Source organism: Geotrypetes seraphini, chromosome 1, assembly GCF_902459505.1.
Source record: "Geotrypetes seraphini chromosome 1, aGeoSer1.1, whole genome shotgun sequence".
NCBI classification, from domain to species: domain Eukaryota; kingdom Metazoa; phylum Chordata; class Amphibia; order Gymnophiona; family Dermophiidae; genus Geotrypetes; species Geotrypetes seraphini.
The window spans coordinates 219,845,395-219,861,738 of NC_047084.1; the positions used below are offsets into that span (position 1 = coordinate 219,845,395).

The window sequence follows — 16,344 nt, forward strand, 5'->3', positions numbered from 1 at the left end:
GCGTTAAGTAACATGCACAGGGAGCAGCGCTGGGCTTGATCCTGCAAACTCAGGGTGCTAAGGCTGCAGCCCTAACCACTACATTACATTAGAGAAGGCTGCCTGCATAACAGCACCATGTGCATGTCCATCATGCAATGGCGCCATTTTCGGAATCAAAGCCACATCTAAAGTAGACACCAGAAAAGAAGGCCAGGGTTGTACAGGCCTGCATTTTCAGTGCCTACTTTACAAGAGAATCACATCCATGGAGGTGCCAAAGGATGCCTATGTCAACTTTAGATGTAGGTGTCCTTAGGCACCTCTATGGACATGGTTTGGCAGCGCTTTCAGTAGGCATCTTAAGATGCCCACATTTTTTTTCTTTTAATTGCTTTTTAATTGGTTTTAAACAACACGATCAATTACCATGCAGTTTATCACTAATTAAAACAATTAAGTTAGGCATCCTACCACCACGGATTTTAGAATCAGGCCCATAATCCCTAGTTCTTTAAATGGAATGCATTGCTACATGCGCATTTGTGCACATGTACCACTTAGATACTTTACTTGGGGCTAGATTCACTAAGCAAACCGATTGTGTACTGATCGGTTTGCGAGCCCTTTGCAACCCGATTTCCCTCCGATCCGATTCACTAACCTGTATACCGTCCAATCCCGATCCGCGCATGCAAATGAGGGGGAACAGCATTCAAATATAGGCAGGCAGTGATTCACTAAATAAAAAGAGGGTCACCGACTGGGCTGACTGATCCAAACATAAGTGACTGCTGAGGACCAGTCGCTCAGGTCCTTTCCGACTGCCTTGCCTTCTGCTACACTGCTCTCTGCCCTGCTTCTCTGCTCTCTGCCCCGATCTCCTGCTCTCAGCCCCCGACTTTCCAGCTCTGTCTCACCACCCTGCTCAGCCCCGATCTCCTGCCCTGTTCATCCCCAAATTTCCTGCCCTTCCCTACAGTGTGAACCCGTGGTTCTAACCTGCGGGTTTAAAGCAGGTTAAAACCACGGGCTCGCAAAGTAGAAAAAATAGTCAGAGTATAAAAAAGTTTAAAAAACAGTTAGGTAGTAAAAAAAAGTTTTTTAAAAAACCTCTACTGGGCATAAAGGGCCAATGCATGCGCAGACCAAGGAAGATGGTCTGCCCTTGATCAAGGATCTCTCTCCAGCGATCCGTGCAGTTGGTGGGGGGGCATGCCAACGATCGTCCCCATTTGCATGCAGGCCTTTAGTGAATTCGTCGGCCTGCATGCAATTGCCCAAGGATCGGGCACGGAGAGTCAGGTTAGTGAATCTAGCCCTTGATAAGTTAATTAGTGCATGGTAAGCACTTAATTGGCGATATCTATGAATAATTGGCCTTAACTACCGCTAATTAACACTTATTTGCAGTTACATATGGATGAGTTATGACCCTACTCTATAAAGTGTGCGTGTGAATTGTCAAGCATATAACTGCACAGGGATATTCACTTGTCATGGATAGGTCCTAGGCATTCCACTTATTCTATTGCTCACTTTATAGAATACTATGAGTTATGCATGCAAGATACCAAATTTGGGTGTGCGCATTTATACCTGCCATACAAAAGGCATAAGTGGTCACACCTAAATGTGAAGACATAAATGCCAACTAACATGTCTAATTGCCACTTTAGAGTTCATACTCTGTGTATGACATTTTGACACCTAACTTTAGGTGACCATTCTTGAATTGACCTCATACAATACCTGTATATATTTATACTTCCTTCAGAGCAAGTGTAATTGTGTGCTACTAGGGTCATTTAGAGGTCTGTTTTATAAAGTCAAACATAGACATTTATGTTGTCTTCACAGATGTCCTTTGGGCATATCATATAAGCACCCTGTTAAAATAATATTCCAGATCTCTAGACTTCCTGATCATTAATGGATGGAGTGACTTACAGTATCTCTACTCTAAATGTTAAAATGTTCAATAAAAACCAATTGAATTCCTTTTATGTTTTAGCAATTGTTTTCAGTAAAGGAACAGTGTATTGTTTGCTGGTAAGGTATAACAAGACATTAAAGATGTGATTCTTTTATGGAATAATATAACATATTATAAGATTTGTCAGCTTAGGGCTCCCTATAACAAATCCACGGTTGCGGCTTTAACGCGCGCGACTTTTAATCACGCGCTAGCCGAAAAACTACCACCTGCTCAAGAGGAGGCAGTAGCGGCTAGCGCGGCCGGCGGTTTAGTGTGAGTTATTACGTGCTTTAAACCGCTACCGCAGCTTCATAAAAGGAGCCCTTAATCTCAGAAAAACAAGAGCTGAGTAATATGACGGAGTTGCAACATTTTCATACTTTGTATGTTAACTTGTTGTATGTACTGAGTTTAAATACATTTAATGAAAGCAAATAAATATAAATCTATATTGAATCTGTGTGTTTATTAAGCTGCTTATCTATTACTGGCACATTAACCCCCTCTTTTACTAAGGAGCGTAGCTGATTTAGCACGAGCTAAATGCTAACGCATCCATAGAATATAATGGACGTGTTAGCATTTAGCACGTGCTAAATCAGCTAGCGTGCCTTGGTAAAAGTACTCCCCTAATTGCTTCTTGTGAACCTGGAGCAACCATGTTGCCTACAAGTAATAGAGAGTGCTAGTCTTCTTTGATTTTGTGCCATACAGTACAACTATAGTTATCTTTTCTTTTAGACTGATGCACTTATTTTAAACTTTCTTCTCTGGAGTACATTGTGAAAACTGTAAGGCTGGTTATAGCTATTCTGCGTGCTGTTTTAGATTCTTTAATTTGTAATTTTTCAATTTGTATTTTTTATTTCTTAACTTTTCATTACTTTTTATTCTTTATTTTTTTAGGGTTAAATTTCAATTAAAATTTGTAATCCTGATTAATTGCACAATTAAAGGTATGTTTTTGATTAATTTATTTTCCCACTGCAGATCCTTGTTACTCTAGGCAATAGAGGATTAACCCCTCCCCTTCCCCCTCCCCCCCCCACACCACCCCACCCCCACCCCGTCTTTACTAAGGCTGACAGCACTGGATAGCATGGTAAATTTTCCAATGCACATAGGAATTGAATGGGCTTCGGAGCATTTGGTATGTGGCACTTAGCTACATGGCTTAGTAAAAGGGGACCTATGTGACTTGCCCAGAGTCACAAGGAGCTGCAGTGGAAAAAAATACATAATATACCTTTAATTGTGTAATTAGTCAAGATTAAAGTTTTAATCAAAATGCGGTCCTCATTTATTTCAATGTAGATCAGAAAAGCTCCCTTGCTGAAAATGCATCAATAATGGATCAACACAACATTTATTATAAATAAATTTTATTGATTAAAGTTTAAAAACAAGGCCAACACTTTTTTTAAAAAAAGCATATAACAAATTGATGTACCATAAAATGAGATTGTAGGTGTTAAGACTGCACTTCTTAGCCTGTACAGTTTTTACAGCGCTGTAATCCATTCTCATTGCAGGCTGTGCACTTTAGGGCTTTGAAAGAGTCTGTGAAGCAATTCCGAAACACTGACATCTTACTCCCGTGGCACACTGAACAAGGAAGGAAGCCATACCCACCACAGGCGGTACATGCATGGGGGTGCTGTACCCTCTGTAAAAATAAATTGAAAAGACAGCAAGAAAAATCAGAGCAATGAAGATTTTCCTTTCATTTATCCTATGCTCATTAATATGTCATTAACACTAGCTCACCAAAAGATGAAGATATCATTTGGCATCGTTAACAAGAACACCCATGGAAAACAGATTTCTCTTTTATTCTGCCTTAGAAATTCTCATTTTCTGCCTTCTATGTGATTTAACAGTGACACCCAGTGGCTAGACATATTAAATAGCAGGTTAAAGCAGCAAAACAGTATTTTGAAGAGAAAGCCTGATTATGTATTTATTTGGGTTTGGCTGGCTCATGCCTTTTTCAGTTTTAGATCAAGGCAAGTCACGTTAAAGTACAGAAGTCAGAATGGAAGTACTATTTACCCCTCTCCCCTTTTATAAAACTGTAGGGCGGTTTATAGCACCGCGGCTGGCACTAAAAACCACGCTACGGTTTTGTAAAAGGGGGGGAGGGGGGTTAAATTGATCAAATATCAACTTGCCTATTTCTTGATTCCATTGTTTTCTTTTTTTGTTTGTTTGTTTTTTGTGTGTGTGTCTTTTCTGATCAATTATACTTTCTTCCTTATAATTAAGGAAGATTTTTAAATTAAAAAAATGAACTTTTATTCATAGTACACATCTTGGTTTTTTAAAATTCTCCTTCCAAGAGCCTTAAGTTATCACTGAAATATTTCCTGAAACATTTAACAGTAGATTCTTGCTCTCTTACACTAAGCTGCCAAGCAACTTTTCAAAAGTGCATGAAAAATAACAAGAGACATTTGGAAATGTGGGGATAAAAAAACAACAACAAATTTCAGTTATTCTGTTCTATTTTCCCTATGATGTACACTTTTGTAAAGCCACTTCCAAATAATATGCTGTTCAGCAGGAAGCTTTCACATTATATCCACTTCGCATGAAATTTGTTTTGTTAATTTCTCTTTAGACTTTGGGCTCCTTTTATCAAGGTGCGCTACGGGGGTTAGCGCGTCTGACATTTCATCACGCGCTAACCCCCGCGGCAAGCCAAAAAACTAATGCCTCGTCAATGGAGGCGTTAGTGACTAGCGCGGCAGGAGGTTTAACGTGCGGTATTCCACGCGTTAAACCCCTACCACACCTTGATAAAAGGAGCCCTTTGATAAGTGTACTTTTATGATAGATAGATTTCATCAAAAGAAATATCTGCCACTATTTGCCCTCAACCATTCAAATATTATTTGAAGTAAATCAAGTACTAATGAGGCAATTCTATAAATTGATGTCTCCGTTTAGACGCCCTGATGCCATGCACCTAGCACCAATTCTTTAGCAACATCTTGGCACCAAGATTTCACTATAGAATCCTAGCACATGTTGGCATTAGCGCACCTATATTTAAGTGTACCCTCTTACATCATGTCAATGACAGGCAAAAGCTGGCTTGTCTAATGTGTAAGTGATGCACGTAATTATAATATTCAGTAATCTCTGCACATAACATGGAGACGCACACTTGGCCCACCCATGTATACACCCCCTTGCAGTTCAGTGCTATGGCACTTAGGTGCTACCTTATAGAATAAGCACTGAATACACATAGCCCCCCTGTCAATGGTGTCTTTGATGCTCCTATGTGGCACCTATCTGTAGGTATCAGCTTATAAAATTGCTCCATAAGCCTTTATTACATGCCTCTTATGTCTTTAATAGTGACCTGGCTTCAAAGAACCGCTTATAAAATGTATTGGTTAAAAAATTAAAAGCCAGTATGCTAAACTCTGGGCTTAACTTGTTTTAACGTGGGACTTTCCTACATGCTAAGCCTAGATTTAATGCATTATGGTGAATTTTCATTGTCATATAATTAATAGGAGAGCACTTACCCCCTCTTATTTAGGGGGTGCTCCTATTTAGGTGTTCCTGCGTAAACTCTGCTTTATCCAGTTAGTGTGCACTAGTCAAATGGGCTAGCTGGATAATGCAAGAATGCCCATTTCCTGTCCATGACACACTCCTTCCCAAAAAATATTTGAAAAATATAGGGAACACACTGGTTAGCGCAAGTAAACAAAAAAAGTACAACGTGCTTTAACATGTTCTGTGGTAGCCTGTTCTTGTGTGTTAATGAGGATTAGGACCCAAATTCTCTAAATGGCACTGTAGGTTAGGTGGTGGTAGGTTCCCTACCATTGTCTAACTTACCCCGCTTTTATAAAGCCACGTTAGGCTTTTTTATCGCCAGCCGTGGCAGTATTAGTTCCAAAACTCAAAGGAATTCTGAGAGCATCAGATAAGAGCTTATACCGCTGCAACCAGTGATAAAAAAATGCATAACACAGCTTATAAAAGGGGGATTGATCATTTTAATTGGAGTTAATTGACATAGTAATTGACCGCATTGCTTAAAACTGATTAAAACATCATTTATTTATAGTCTAATTGGTTTACATTCAGGTACTCAAGCATTTTTCCCTATCTGTCCTGATGGCAATGGGAGATTAAGAGACTTGTCCAGGGTCAGAAGGAGCAGCAGGGGATTTGAACCTACAACCTCAGGGTGCTGAGGCTGTAACTCTAACCACTATGTCACACACTCCCCATCATTTAAAAAAATGTAGGCACTCATAGGCACCTGCAAAAAAAGAATACTATAATCACATCTACAGAAGCGACTAACGGCACATAAGGTCAAAGCGGTGTCAGGTCAAAAGCGCGCCGGGACAAAGGCGCGCCCAGACAATTGAGCGCAGCGTGTGCCGCCACACCGCTCTAAATTACTGTTTTTAGTGCTCTGACGGGGGTGTGTGGGGGTGAACCCCCTCCACTTTACTTAATAGACATCGTGCCGCGTTGTGGGGGCATTGTGGGAGGTGTGGGGGGTTGTAACCCCCCACATTTTACTGAAAACTTCACTTTTTCCCTGTTTTTAGGGAAAAAGTTCAGTTTACAGTAAAATGTGGAGGGTTACAACCCCCCAAACCCCCCATAACGCCGGCGCGATGTCTATTAAATAAACTGGGGGGGGTTCCCCAACAAAACCTCCTGTCGGAGCCCCTAAAAACTGTAATTTAGAGCTTTGTCTTTCGCGCCGTTGTCTATGAACTGGTCAAAGCAGGTGTAATTTATGCCGGAAATGAGCCTAGGCACTGCTAGGCACCTCTGTAGACCAAGGCACCAGGAATGAAGTCCTTCAAAATCCTGGCCTACATTACCAGTGCTTATGTTTAACAGCAGGCACAGTTCTGCAAACTGCGCTGTAGCATAATTAACATGCGATCTGCACCATTTTTTAAGGCAACTGATGATATAAGCGCCATTTGCAATATCTGGCCCTAAGGGCTTAATGCCCTTTTGTAAAAGGGCTCCCTTCATTTGATGGGTAAAAGTAAGGGAAAAAAACAGTGTAATGGCCTACAAGTTAATTTGGTTGCATAATTTTGGAAAAGCAACTCTTTTCTTCATAGGCATCAAAAATGATTGGGGGTTGCCAAACACAATACAAGTTTCTTCTCATTGAACAAAATGAAATACTTTTTTTTTCAATACTGGGGTGTTCAGCACCCAGTAGCACCCACAGAGTTGGCTGCTGTGCTTTTGCTCAAAGAATTCAATTCCTGCAACATCAATAAGTTTAAAATTGAATATATCCCACAGAAAAGACTGTACAAGTGTAAACTTCTTCAAAAAGTGCTAAGGGTCTTTTCCCTGAACATAATCAGTTTAAGACTATTACTTCTGTTGATAAAGTAATCATCATAAGAATGAAAGCGGGACTTGTGAGTCTGTACTACTTCAACTGGGCTAAAACTAGAAATCAGAGCAAAATCAGGATCTGGCTGGATTTGCTCCATTCAACTATTAAGTAAGACTAAGCAGGTGCCTCAGGTAGCTGCTTCTGGGGGAAGAGAGGGCACCAAAGAGCAGCTGGAGTCAAAACAAAAGAATTATAGCATTCTTCTGGACCAACTAGGGGGACTTTCGATGAAGTTACAGGGAAATACTTTTAAAACCAATAGGAGGAAATATTTTTTTCACTCAGAGAATAGTTAAGCTCTGGAACACATTGCTAGAGGTTGTGGTAAGAGCAGATAGTGTAGCTGGTTTTAAGAAAGGTTTGGTAATTGCCTAAAGGAAAAGTCCATAGTCTGTTATTGAGAAAGACATGGGGGAAGCTACTGCTTGCCCTGGATTGGTAGCATGGAATATTGCTATTCCTTGGGTTTTGGCCAGGTACTAGTGACCTGGATTGGCCTCCATGAGAATGGGCTACTGGGCTTGGTGGACCATTGGTCTGACCCAGCAAGGCTATTCATATGTTCCTTATATCTTTTTTGAAGGTGCAGTCCCCACAATTGCACACTTTCAAAAAGATATAAATAATTAATATAAATAATTAATCTCAGCTACCTCATTGGTAAGAGAGACTCTATGCATGTCCATATTTTCTTTCAAGAGCTCTTTGACCTGGAGCACTTCCTCATGAACGCCTGCAAAGTGTTCTCAGAACTTTGACCGTCAACTGCTTCACTCCTAGAGGCTGACCAGGCAGAAAAGAAATCCAATTTGGTTGGCTTGGAGTTAGCCATGAGTAGCAATCAAACAATCCAAAAGATACTTCTGAACACAACTGGTAAGGCGATCTGTGGGGCAATTCCTACAAGGTTTGGAGAGCTCAGGAATCAGACATTCATCTTGGACTATGCTCACCAGTGCTCTGCTGTTAGAATGGCTGCAAGAACTGACAGCAGCCATTCACGGAGCAGTATGGGACAAGGCAGGAAGCAAAAAACCTCATGCCTGCCTTCTTGCTGCTCTGACTGCCACTGCTGCTTGGGATAAAGCCGGAGGGAAGGGCAGGAGGCTGAAAGCTCCTTCCCTACAGCGCTGAACCACTGGAGGAATTAAGGTAAGGGGGGGGGGACCTGCCTGCCTGCCTTGGAGTAGGGGGCCCTGCCTGCCTGCTTGCCTCGGGGTGGGGGGCTCTGCCTGCCATTAGGCCACTAGGCCTGCCTGCCTGTCACTAGGCCTGCCTACCATGTCCCGGCTTGCCCTGTCCCAACCTACCACTAGACCACCAGAGGGGGGACAGGGTACAGAGCCTGGCAATAAGGGGGGACAGGGTTCAGAGCCTGGCAATAAGGGGGGACAGGGTACAGCACCTGGCAAGGAGTGTGGGGTTGGGTGCAGAGCCTGGCAGGGAGAATTTGGTACAGAATGCTTATTTTCTTGTTTTCCTCCTCTAAATCTAGGGTGGGTCTTAAGGTCAGATGCATCTTATGGAGCGAAAAATACGGTAGCTTTTAAAACTTTACTTTTGTTCTGGAGGTCACCAGAGCAAGCCATGATTCATACATGCTGCTTGTGTGACCAAAGAAGCATAGTTCTGATGCAGTCCCATCTATGCAGAAACAGGAACTTGCATTAGAGGGAAGGCTCCAGGGATGGTTCAACCAGCATATGTGAATCGCTCTGGAAGGAAATGGGGCTGAAAGACCTGGAAAGATGCCAGATCACTGGCAGGGGAGGAGAGGAAAAGAGAGATGCTGTTTTTGGGCAGTGGAAGGACTGGAAGAGAAAGTGAGAGATGCTAGACTGTCAGCATGGAGGAGGATATGAAGAAAAAATGTCATGCCTACCTACCCTGGGCTCAGGCCTACCCAAAATTAGTCATATGGCTATGCCACTGGACCAGCACTGTACATGCTCAGAGTCCCTACGACCTGAACCAGCGTGAGAAAGCAGGAAGCATGGAACACAGTTCCTGCTAGTTTGCTGTCCATATACCATTCAGGTTCCAGTCTGTGCAGGCCATTTATCATTGTGTCCTCCCCTCCAAACCCATCTTGTGTTTAATACAAAATTACCTCAATTTTTGTTAAGAGATCCTGAAGTTCTCCTGATTCATTCATTGACAAAATTTTCTCTGCACCCTGTTTGAAAAAACAAAAGAACATATAGTATTAGGAATAACACAATTGTTAGTTCTTTGCTTTGCATTGAGAATGTTTTGCAAAGGATGGGATTGTACTTTTGGTAATACAACTCAAGTTTCTTATTTCACATACTGTCCTGTGGTCAGGATGTCTAAGGTGGTATACAATCTATTCAACAATAAATAAAAAGAGGAGGTAAGCAAAGGAAAGAAAATGAACTACAATCAATGTAAAGGGAAAAAAGGGAGAGAATTACACTGTTGCTTCTCCAGCAGACACCCACAGGGGCTCATAATCGAAACTTAAATACGTCTTTAACCCGCCCAAGTTGGCACTTGGACGGTCTAAAAGGCAGATGCTGATAATCGAAGTGGTTTTTGTGATGTATACAGGGACATTTTAGGCCTCTGAATCCTGCTGTGAACCCAGAGATGAAAGGAGCATTTTTGGAGGAGTGGTTACGGTGGGATGTAGGCGGGATGTGGGCTGACCTAGACTTAGTCGTCCTGCAGAAATAATCGAATGTTTGATGAGACTGCCTAGGTGAAACTTATATGTTGTGAGTTAGACAATGTAAAGACAGGTATAATTGTTCAAAAGGTGTCAAAAATGACCAGATAACCACTGCAGAGATAAACTAAAGACCCACACATATTCCCCCAGGATACCGTTGCACCCCCACAAAGTTCAGAATAAAAACGTACATACCTGCCTTTGGAACATCAGCACCTACCATAGGAAAGTCTAGGAAAGCTGTACAGAGGTGGCTTAAGTAGTCTGGGGGGTGGGCTAGTGAACCATAGAGAGGAGGGCCCAGGTCCATAAGCTACTATAACCACTTCAATCATACTCGAAAATGTGAGCCCACCAAAAAAAAAACCAAACCCCATAAGGGCTATTGGGGCTATAGATAGGTAGGTATAGTCTGTTTTGGGGGGCTTACCATAACCTATAAGAGAGTTCTGGTGAGATGTTTATGTGGCACTCTTTTTGTAAAGTTCACAGCAGTACCCTGTAAGGTGCCTCTCTGCTCTGTTGCCATGTTTGGGTGGCCAGTCCATCACAATGCTGGCCCCTACCATGTATAAAAGGTCTTGTTCTAGGCGTTTGGGATTTGGACAAATTTTTGGTCAAGAATGTGGTATAAAGATAGATGTAGTGGCGGTCTTGACAATCAAACGCCTAAACGTACAAGATAGTGGATTTTTAAATATATATATTTTAGACGTATTTTCCGAGAATGGGCATTTTGCCACTGCCAACTTTGGGTGACTAGTGCCCTACACCCAAATCGGACTTAGATCTTTTTTTAAATTATTATGCCCCTCCACGTCTATAGCTGTGTGGCGCTGGGAGATAAACACAGACAGAGAGAAAAGAAAGTCAGCTTTCAAATTCTTTTACAAAAAAATAAATCTTTAATGCTTTCTTGGATATCTGCTGAAATGTTTCTAGGCACAGGCATAAAGGAAGTTTGTTCCATTGTGTAGGTTCTACCACATTGAACATAGAGTCCCAAAATGTGTCCAGAAAGGCTTAACAGAGTGAAGGAACAACTAGTAGGTTTTGTTGGGATGAATGAAGAGTCTACAAAGTGTAACATAGGATTAAAAGTAAAATGAAAGGAATAGTGGTAGTCCTATGTAATAGATGTGGAGGGTCGTTTTCAAAAAGGATGTAAGTCCAGTTTTGGTGTTTCCCACAAAACATCCAAAGTAGGAAGCATAAACATCCATTTTAGAAAGCTGAACCGCTAGACATCTCCCCAATTTTTTTTTTTTTTTTAAATTGTCTACTTGGATGTCTAGGTCACCAGGATATCGAAGCCGTCAGGATGCCTAATTTCAACCTAACTTTATACCCCACTTTTGACCAAATTTCATCCAAGTTAGAAACATCCAAATGGACACCATTTAGATGTGGAAGGGAACAGCATTGTAATGGACTTACCATATAGACATGCCAATAGACCAATGGGGAACCTTAGAGGGCACTGTTGTGAACGTTACAAAAAGGTTGTCACAAGTGGGACCCTTAGATGATGGAGACAGAAAGGGAGTGGTAAAAGAGGAAAAGGAGATAGCTGACAGGTTAAACGAGTTCTTCACGTCAGTCTTCACGAGGGAGGACACAACCAACATTCCGGAACCCAAGGAGAGCGCAAAGAGAGATCAGGATGAAAATCTGGTCCAACTAGAGGTGAGCAAAGTGGATGTCCTCAAGCAGATAGACATGCTAAAGAGCGACAAATCGCCAGGTCCGGACGGCATTCACCCAAGGGTACTCAAGGAACTAAGGAACGAAATAGCTGAGCCACTTCGACAAATATGCAATCTATCCTTAAAAACTGGAGAGATTCCGAAAGACTGGAAAATAGCAAATGTCACGCCCATCTTCAAGAAAGGCTCAAGGGGAGACCCAGGAAACTACAGGCTGGTGAGCTTGACCTCGGTCCCGGGAAAGATGATGGAAGCACTGATTAAAAACAGCATCTGGGAACACATCAAAAACACTGGGCAGCTAAAGCCGAGCCAACATGGCTTCTGCAAGGCAGGTCATGCCTCACAAACTTATTATACTTCTTTGAGGGGGTAAACAGCCAGGTGGATAAAGGGGAATCTATAGACATTATTTACCTTGACTTCCAAAAAGCCTTCAACAAGGTACCACACGAAAGACTGCTAAGGAAGCTATGGAACCACGGGGTGCAAGGGGAAGTCCACCGATGGATCAAAAATTGGCTGGCGGACAGGAAACAGAGGGTTGGAGTAAAGGGCCATTACTCAGACTGGCAATGGGTCACGAGCGGAGTTCCGCAGGGGTCGGTGCTGGGACCGCTCCTGTTCAATATATTTATTAACGACCTGGAGGCAGGAACAAAATGTGAGGTTATTAAATTTGCGGATGACACCAAACTGTACAGCAGGGTTGAAAACACGGAGGACTGCAAAGATCTCCAAAAAGATCTGACAGCGCTGGAAGAGTGGGCCAAAAAGTGGCAAATGAGCTTCAACATAGGGAAATGCAAGGTCATGCATGTAGGAAAAAAGAACCCGATGTTCACTTACAAAATGGGGGGATCACCGCTAGGGGTGAGTAACCTTGAAAGAGACCTGGGAGTGATGGTAGACACATCATTGAAGGCGTCGGCGCAGTGCGCCACAGCCTCAAGGAAGGCAAACAAAATGTTGGGCATTATTAAGAAGGGTATCACGACCAGGACAAAGGAAGTCATCCTGCCACTGTATCATGCAATGGTGCGCCCACACCTGGAGTACTGTATCCAGTACTGGTCGCCGTACCTCAAGAAGGACATGGCGGTACTTGAGAGAGTCCAGAGAAGAGCAACTAAGCTAATAAAAGGTATGGAGGACCTCTCATATACTGACAGACTGAAAAAGCTGGGGTTTTTCTCCCTGGAAAAGCGGAGACTTAGAGGGGACATGATAGAAACCTTCAAGATCATGAAGGGCATAGAAAGAGTAGACAGGGACAGATTTTTCCAATTATGGGGAACCACAAGTACAAGGGGGTATCAGAGAAATTGAAAGGGGGAAGGTTTAGAACAAACGCCAGGAAGTTCTTTTTCACCCAGAGGGTGGTGGATACATGGAACGCGCTACCGGAGGATGTGATAAGCAGGAGCACGATACAGGGCTTCAAAGAAGGGTTGGATAGGTACCTGGAGGACAAAGGGATTGAGGGGTACAGATAAGAGTAGAGGTAGGTTATAGGGATAGGATTAGAGGATTAGAGGCAGTTACAAAATTAGTCAGGGACACTGTTCAGGCAATTAGGCCTGATGGGCCGCTGCGGGAGCGGACCGCTGGGCAGGATGGACCTTTGGTCTGACTCAGCGGAGGCAACTTCTTATGTTCTTATGTTCTTAAGTGCCGACATAGGCACTTTTTTGTACATTTTAAAGTTTTGATTATGCCCCTAATTGTGAACTAATTCTAAGCTTTTGTATCTCGAACAGAATTGAATAGGTAGTCAATGTTCTGCTTTCAGAAGTTGGCTTACATGATCAAATTACACTTGCAAACTCTGATTTTCCTTGTATTGAGGCCTAAGAACAAAGCATTGCAGTAATCTAGGCACATGAGATCCTGATTCACTGGTAATTCAGCACTGAAACAAGAGACCAACAACATGCAGGATAGAAGTGGTACTAGATCAACAGTTTCAAACATACAGTATGTGACCCTGCTGAAAAATGCCCTTGATATACATTATAATCAGAGGTACTGGATTTTTCAGGAGGTCACTGAGAGGTGTGAGTGTGAATGGACAAGAATAGTGGAAGTTGTAGGAGGTCCCTTTCCCTGAGGGGATGGGGGATAGTATAAAAGTGAGCTGGGGAGAGAATTCAAGGCTTCTAGATGTCTAGTTTCTCCGGCCAGAGCCCTAGTAAGGAGGGAGACTTGGGAAGTGCTGATTACTTGTGGGGAGAAAGTTCTGAGAGAGTTTTCTGCATAGAAAAAGGAAGAGAGGAGAAAGTGGGAATCCAAAAGGGGTTCACAGCAGAAAAGATCTGAGGATTTTATTTTTACGAGGGGATTAGAGGAGAGGGCAGAGATCAAGAGTGTACGAACACCTGCAAGGTACAGTTATAATGAACCGGATGTGATATATGAATATAGAAAAAAGACAGCCTTTATACCTGATAATTGCTAACACTGAAGGAGATTGTAAATTCCTGTAGTTGATTTTGAAGTCTACAATCAAATTAAATTAGAAGTTTCTGTTTTCAATGTCTACAATCAAATTAAATTAGAAGTTGCTGTTTTCAATTACCCTTTGACTCTGACTTGAATTCTTCAACTGCAATCTAGGCAAGTATGGTGATTGAGCCTGGAATTTTAAATCCTACGGCCTACCGGAGTTACCCAGCCCTGGCCTATGCTCAAGCTCAGAGAGAAAAAGCAATACCAGAGACCCAGTGAGAACTGAGTGTGAGAAGTGAAGTGCTGGTTTTCCATATTTTTTGTATTTTTATGAGCCCTGGTTGCAGGTACCCGACCCGGAGAGCTGGCTGGCGTTCACACCCCATGCGCTTGAACACGACCAGAGCTACAAGTACATGTAAAAGAGTGTCCTAGTGATCTGAGAAGTGAACGAAGAGCCAAAGTAACATCCTCATCAAGATCTTGTAAATCACAGTGACCTCCATTGTCTCAAGTACAAACCATGAAAATGTGAGTTTTGCACATAGTAAATAAGCCATTTTGAGAATATTGGGGCTTGTGTTAAATTACATGAATTCACACTAGTTTGTTAACACATATTTGTACATCTAACCCTTAAGATTGTAAGGCTTCTTGGGACAAGATAATGCCTACTATAACCTAAATGTAATTCAACCTGAGCTACCAAGTAAAAAGCATGAATTAAATCTAAAATAAAATTGTTTGTATTTCCTCCTATATCGTATGTATCTAACTTGCTGAATTTTAAATGATTTGCATTGTATATATCATGTTTAAATTGTTGTGAACCGCCTAGAACTTCCGGGTATGGTGGTATATAAAAATAAATTATTATTATTAAAAAATTAAATAGAATAACTCAGCATAGGAATGACAGAAATGTGGACCGCTCAATGCTTTAATATGTGGTGCAAGATTCCCTTCCAGGTCTTAAAGTGCCTATTTACTAAAATGAGTTAGCTGTTAAAGTAACAGTTGGTGCATGGTAACAATTATGCAAGCACTGCCCTAACAGTTAACATGATGCCTTACTGGTTAAAGTACACTAATTTCTGTATTAATTGCCTATCGCAGAAGGGAGTGGGGAAGTGGTGGACCATGTACCTTAACAGTTAATATACTGGAAGTCACTGTGTGCTAATCATTAATATGGTAAATCATGTGATATATTTACCAGCAAATTCTGTACAGGTTGCCCAAAGTTGAACATGCAAATTTTGGCTCAGATTACAGACCTTAGTGTATACTAACTAGTCAGTTTCATGCTAACAATTGGTGTAAGCAAGTACTTAATTTGCAATAACACATTAAAGATTTATGTGCAGATTTGTCCTATGTTCTATTCCATAACATATGTGCCTGCATAAATTTCATAGCGAGCAAATCTAAAGGGGGCATGGCCATAGGAGGGACATACCTAGGATTAAGGCACAAAGGGCCTGATTCTGTATAGGTGCATGGTCTCAGCAGCCACCTAAGCGGCTTTTGAGAATTGCACACCAGTGTCCTATATAGAATCACCAGGCACCGGTTAAAGAACCGCGTTGCCGCTGAGCCCATTATAGAAATGCACTTAGAGCCACCAAAGCGTGCTTAGGTGACGCTAAGCATTCTAACATTTAGGCGTACCCTATTTTTGCCATGGGCTTCTTGGCATAAATGCTTGCACCTAAGTTAGGCACTCAACAGCTTCTAACTCAAAAACAGGCACGAACTGAAAAACACACCCATGATCCGCCCTCCAACTAAGCCCACTTTTAACTATGTGCTTTGCACTAAGCACCTAACCGCTACAGAATCACACCTACCAAGTTAGGTGCCTAACTTTCAATTAATTCCAATTAGTTCCAGTTAACAGGTGTTATGTGCTAATTATCGGCTCTAATTTGACCCTCCCTCCCCCCCTTTTTTACTAAACCGTGGTAGAGGCTTGGCGGGTATACATGCTCTGATGCTGCTCTGTTGTCGCTCTGATGCTTATAGAATTCCACCTCTACCGTGGCTTGGTAAAAAGGGGGGGGGGTATGTTAGGCACAGTTTTTAGAACTTGGGGAAAGTGCACTCAGAGAAATTGAAAGGGGAAAGGTTT

At 42.1% G+C, this 16,344-nt stretch overlaps 1 protein-coding gene across 4 annotated transcripts in view; it reads right to left on the reverse strand.

Moving 5' to 3' along the window:
• Nucleotides 1-3,342: 3,342 nt before the first annotated feature.
• The window catches only part of GRXCR1 (glutaredoxin and cysteine rich domain containing 1), a 239,129-nt gene continuing 226,127 nt past the window's right edge, over nucleotides 3,343-16,344 (reverse strand). For all 4 annotated transcript variants that reach the window (XM_033946415.1, XM_033946424.1, XM_033946395.1 and 1 more), the window contains 2 exons: nucleotides 9,478-9,543; nucleotides 3,343-3,623 (listed from right to left, as the gene is read on the reverse strand). In XM_033946415.1, coding sequence (XP_033802306.1) covers nucleotides 3,444-3,623; nucleotides 9,478-9,543 — 246 coding nt within the window. In that variant the 3' untranslated portion in view covers nucleotides 3,343-3,443. The remainder of the gene's footprint in view (nucleotides 3,624-9,477; nucleotides 9,544-16,344) is intronic.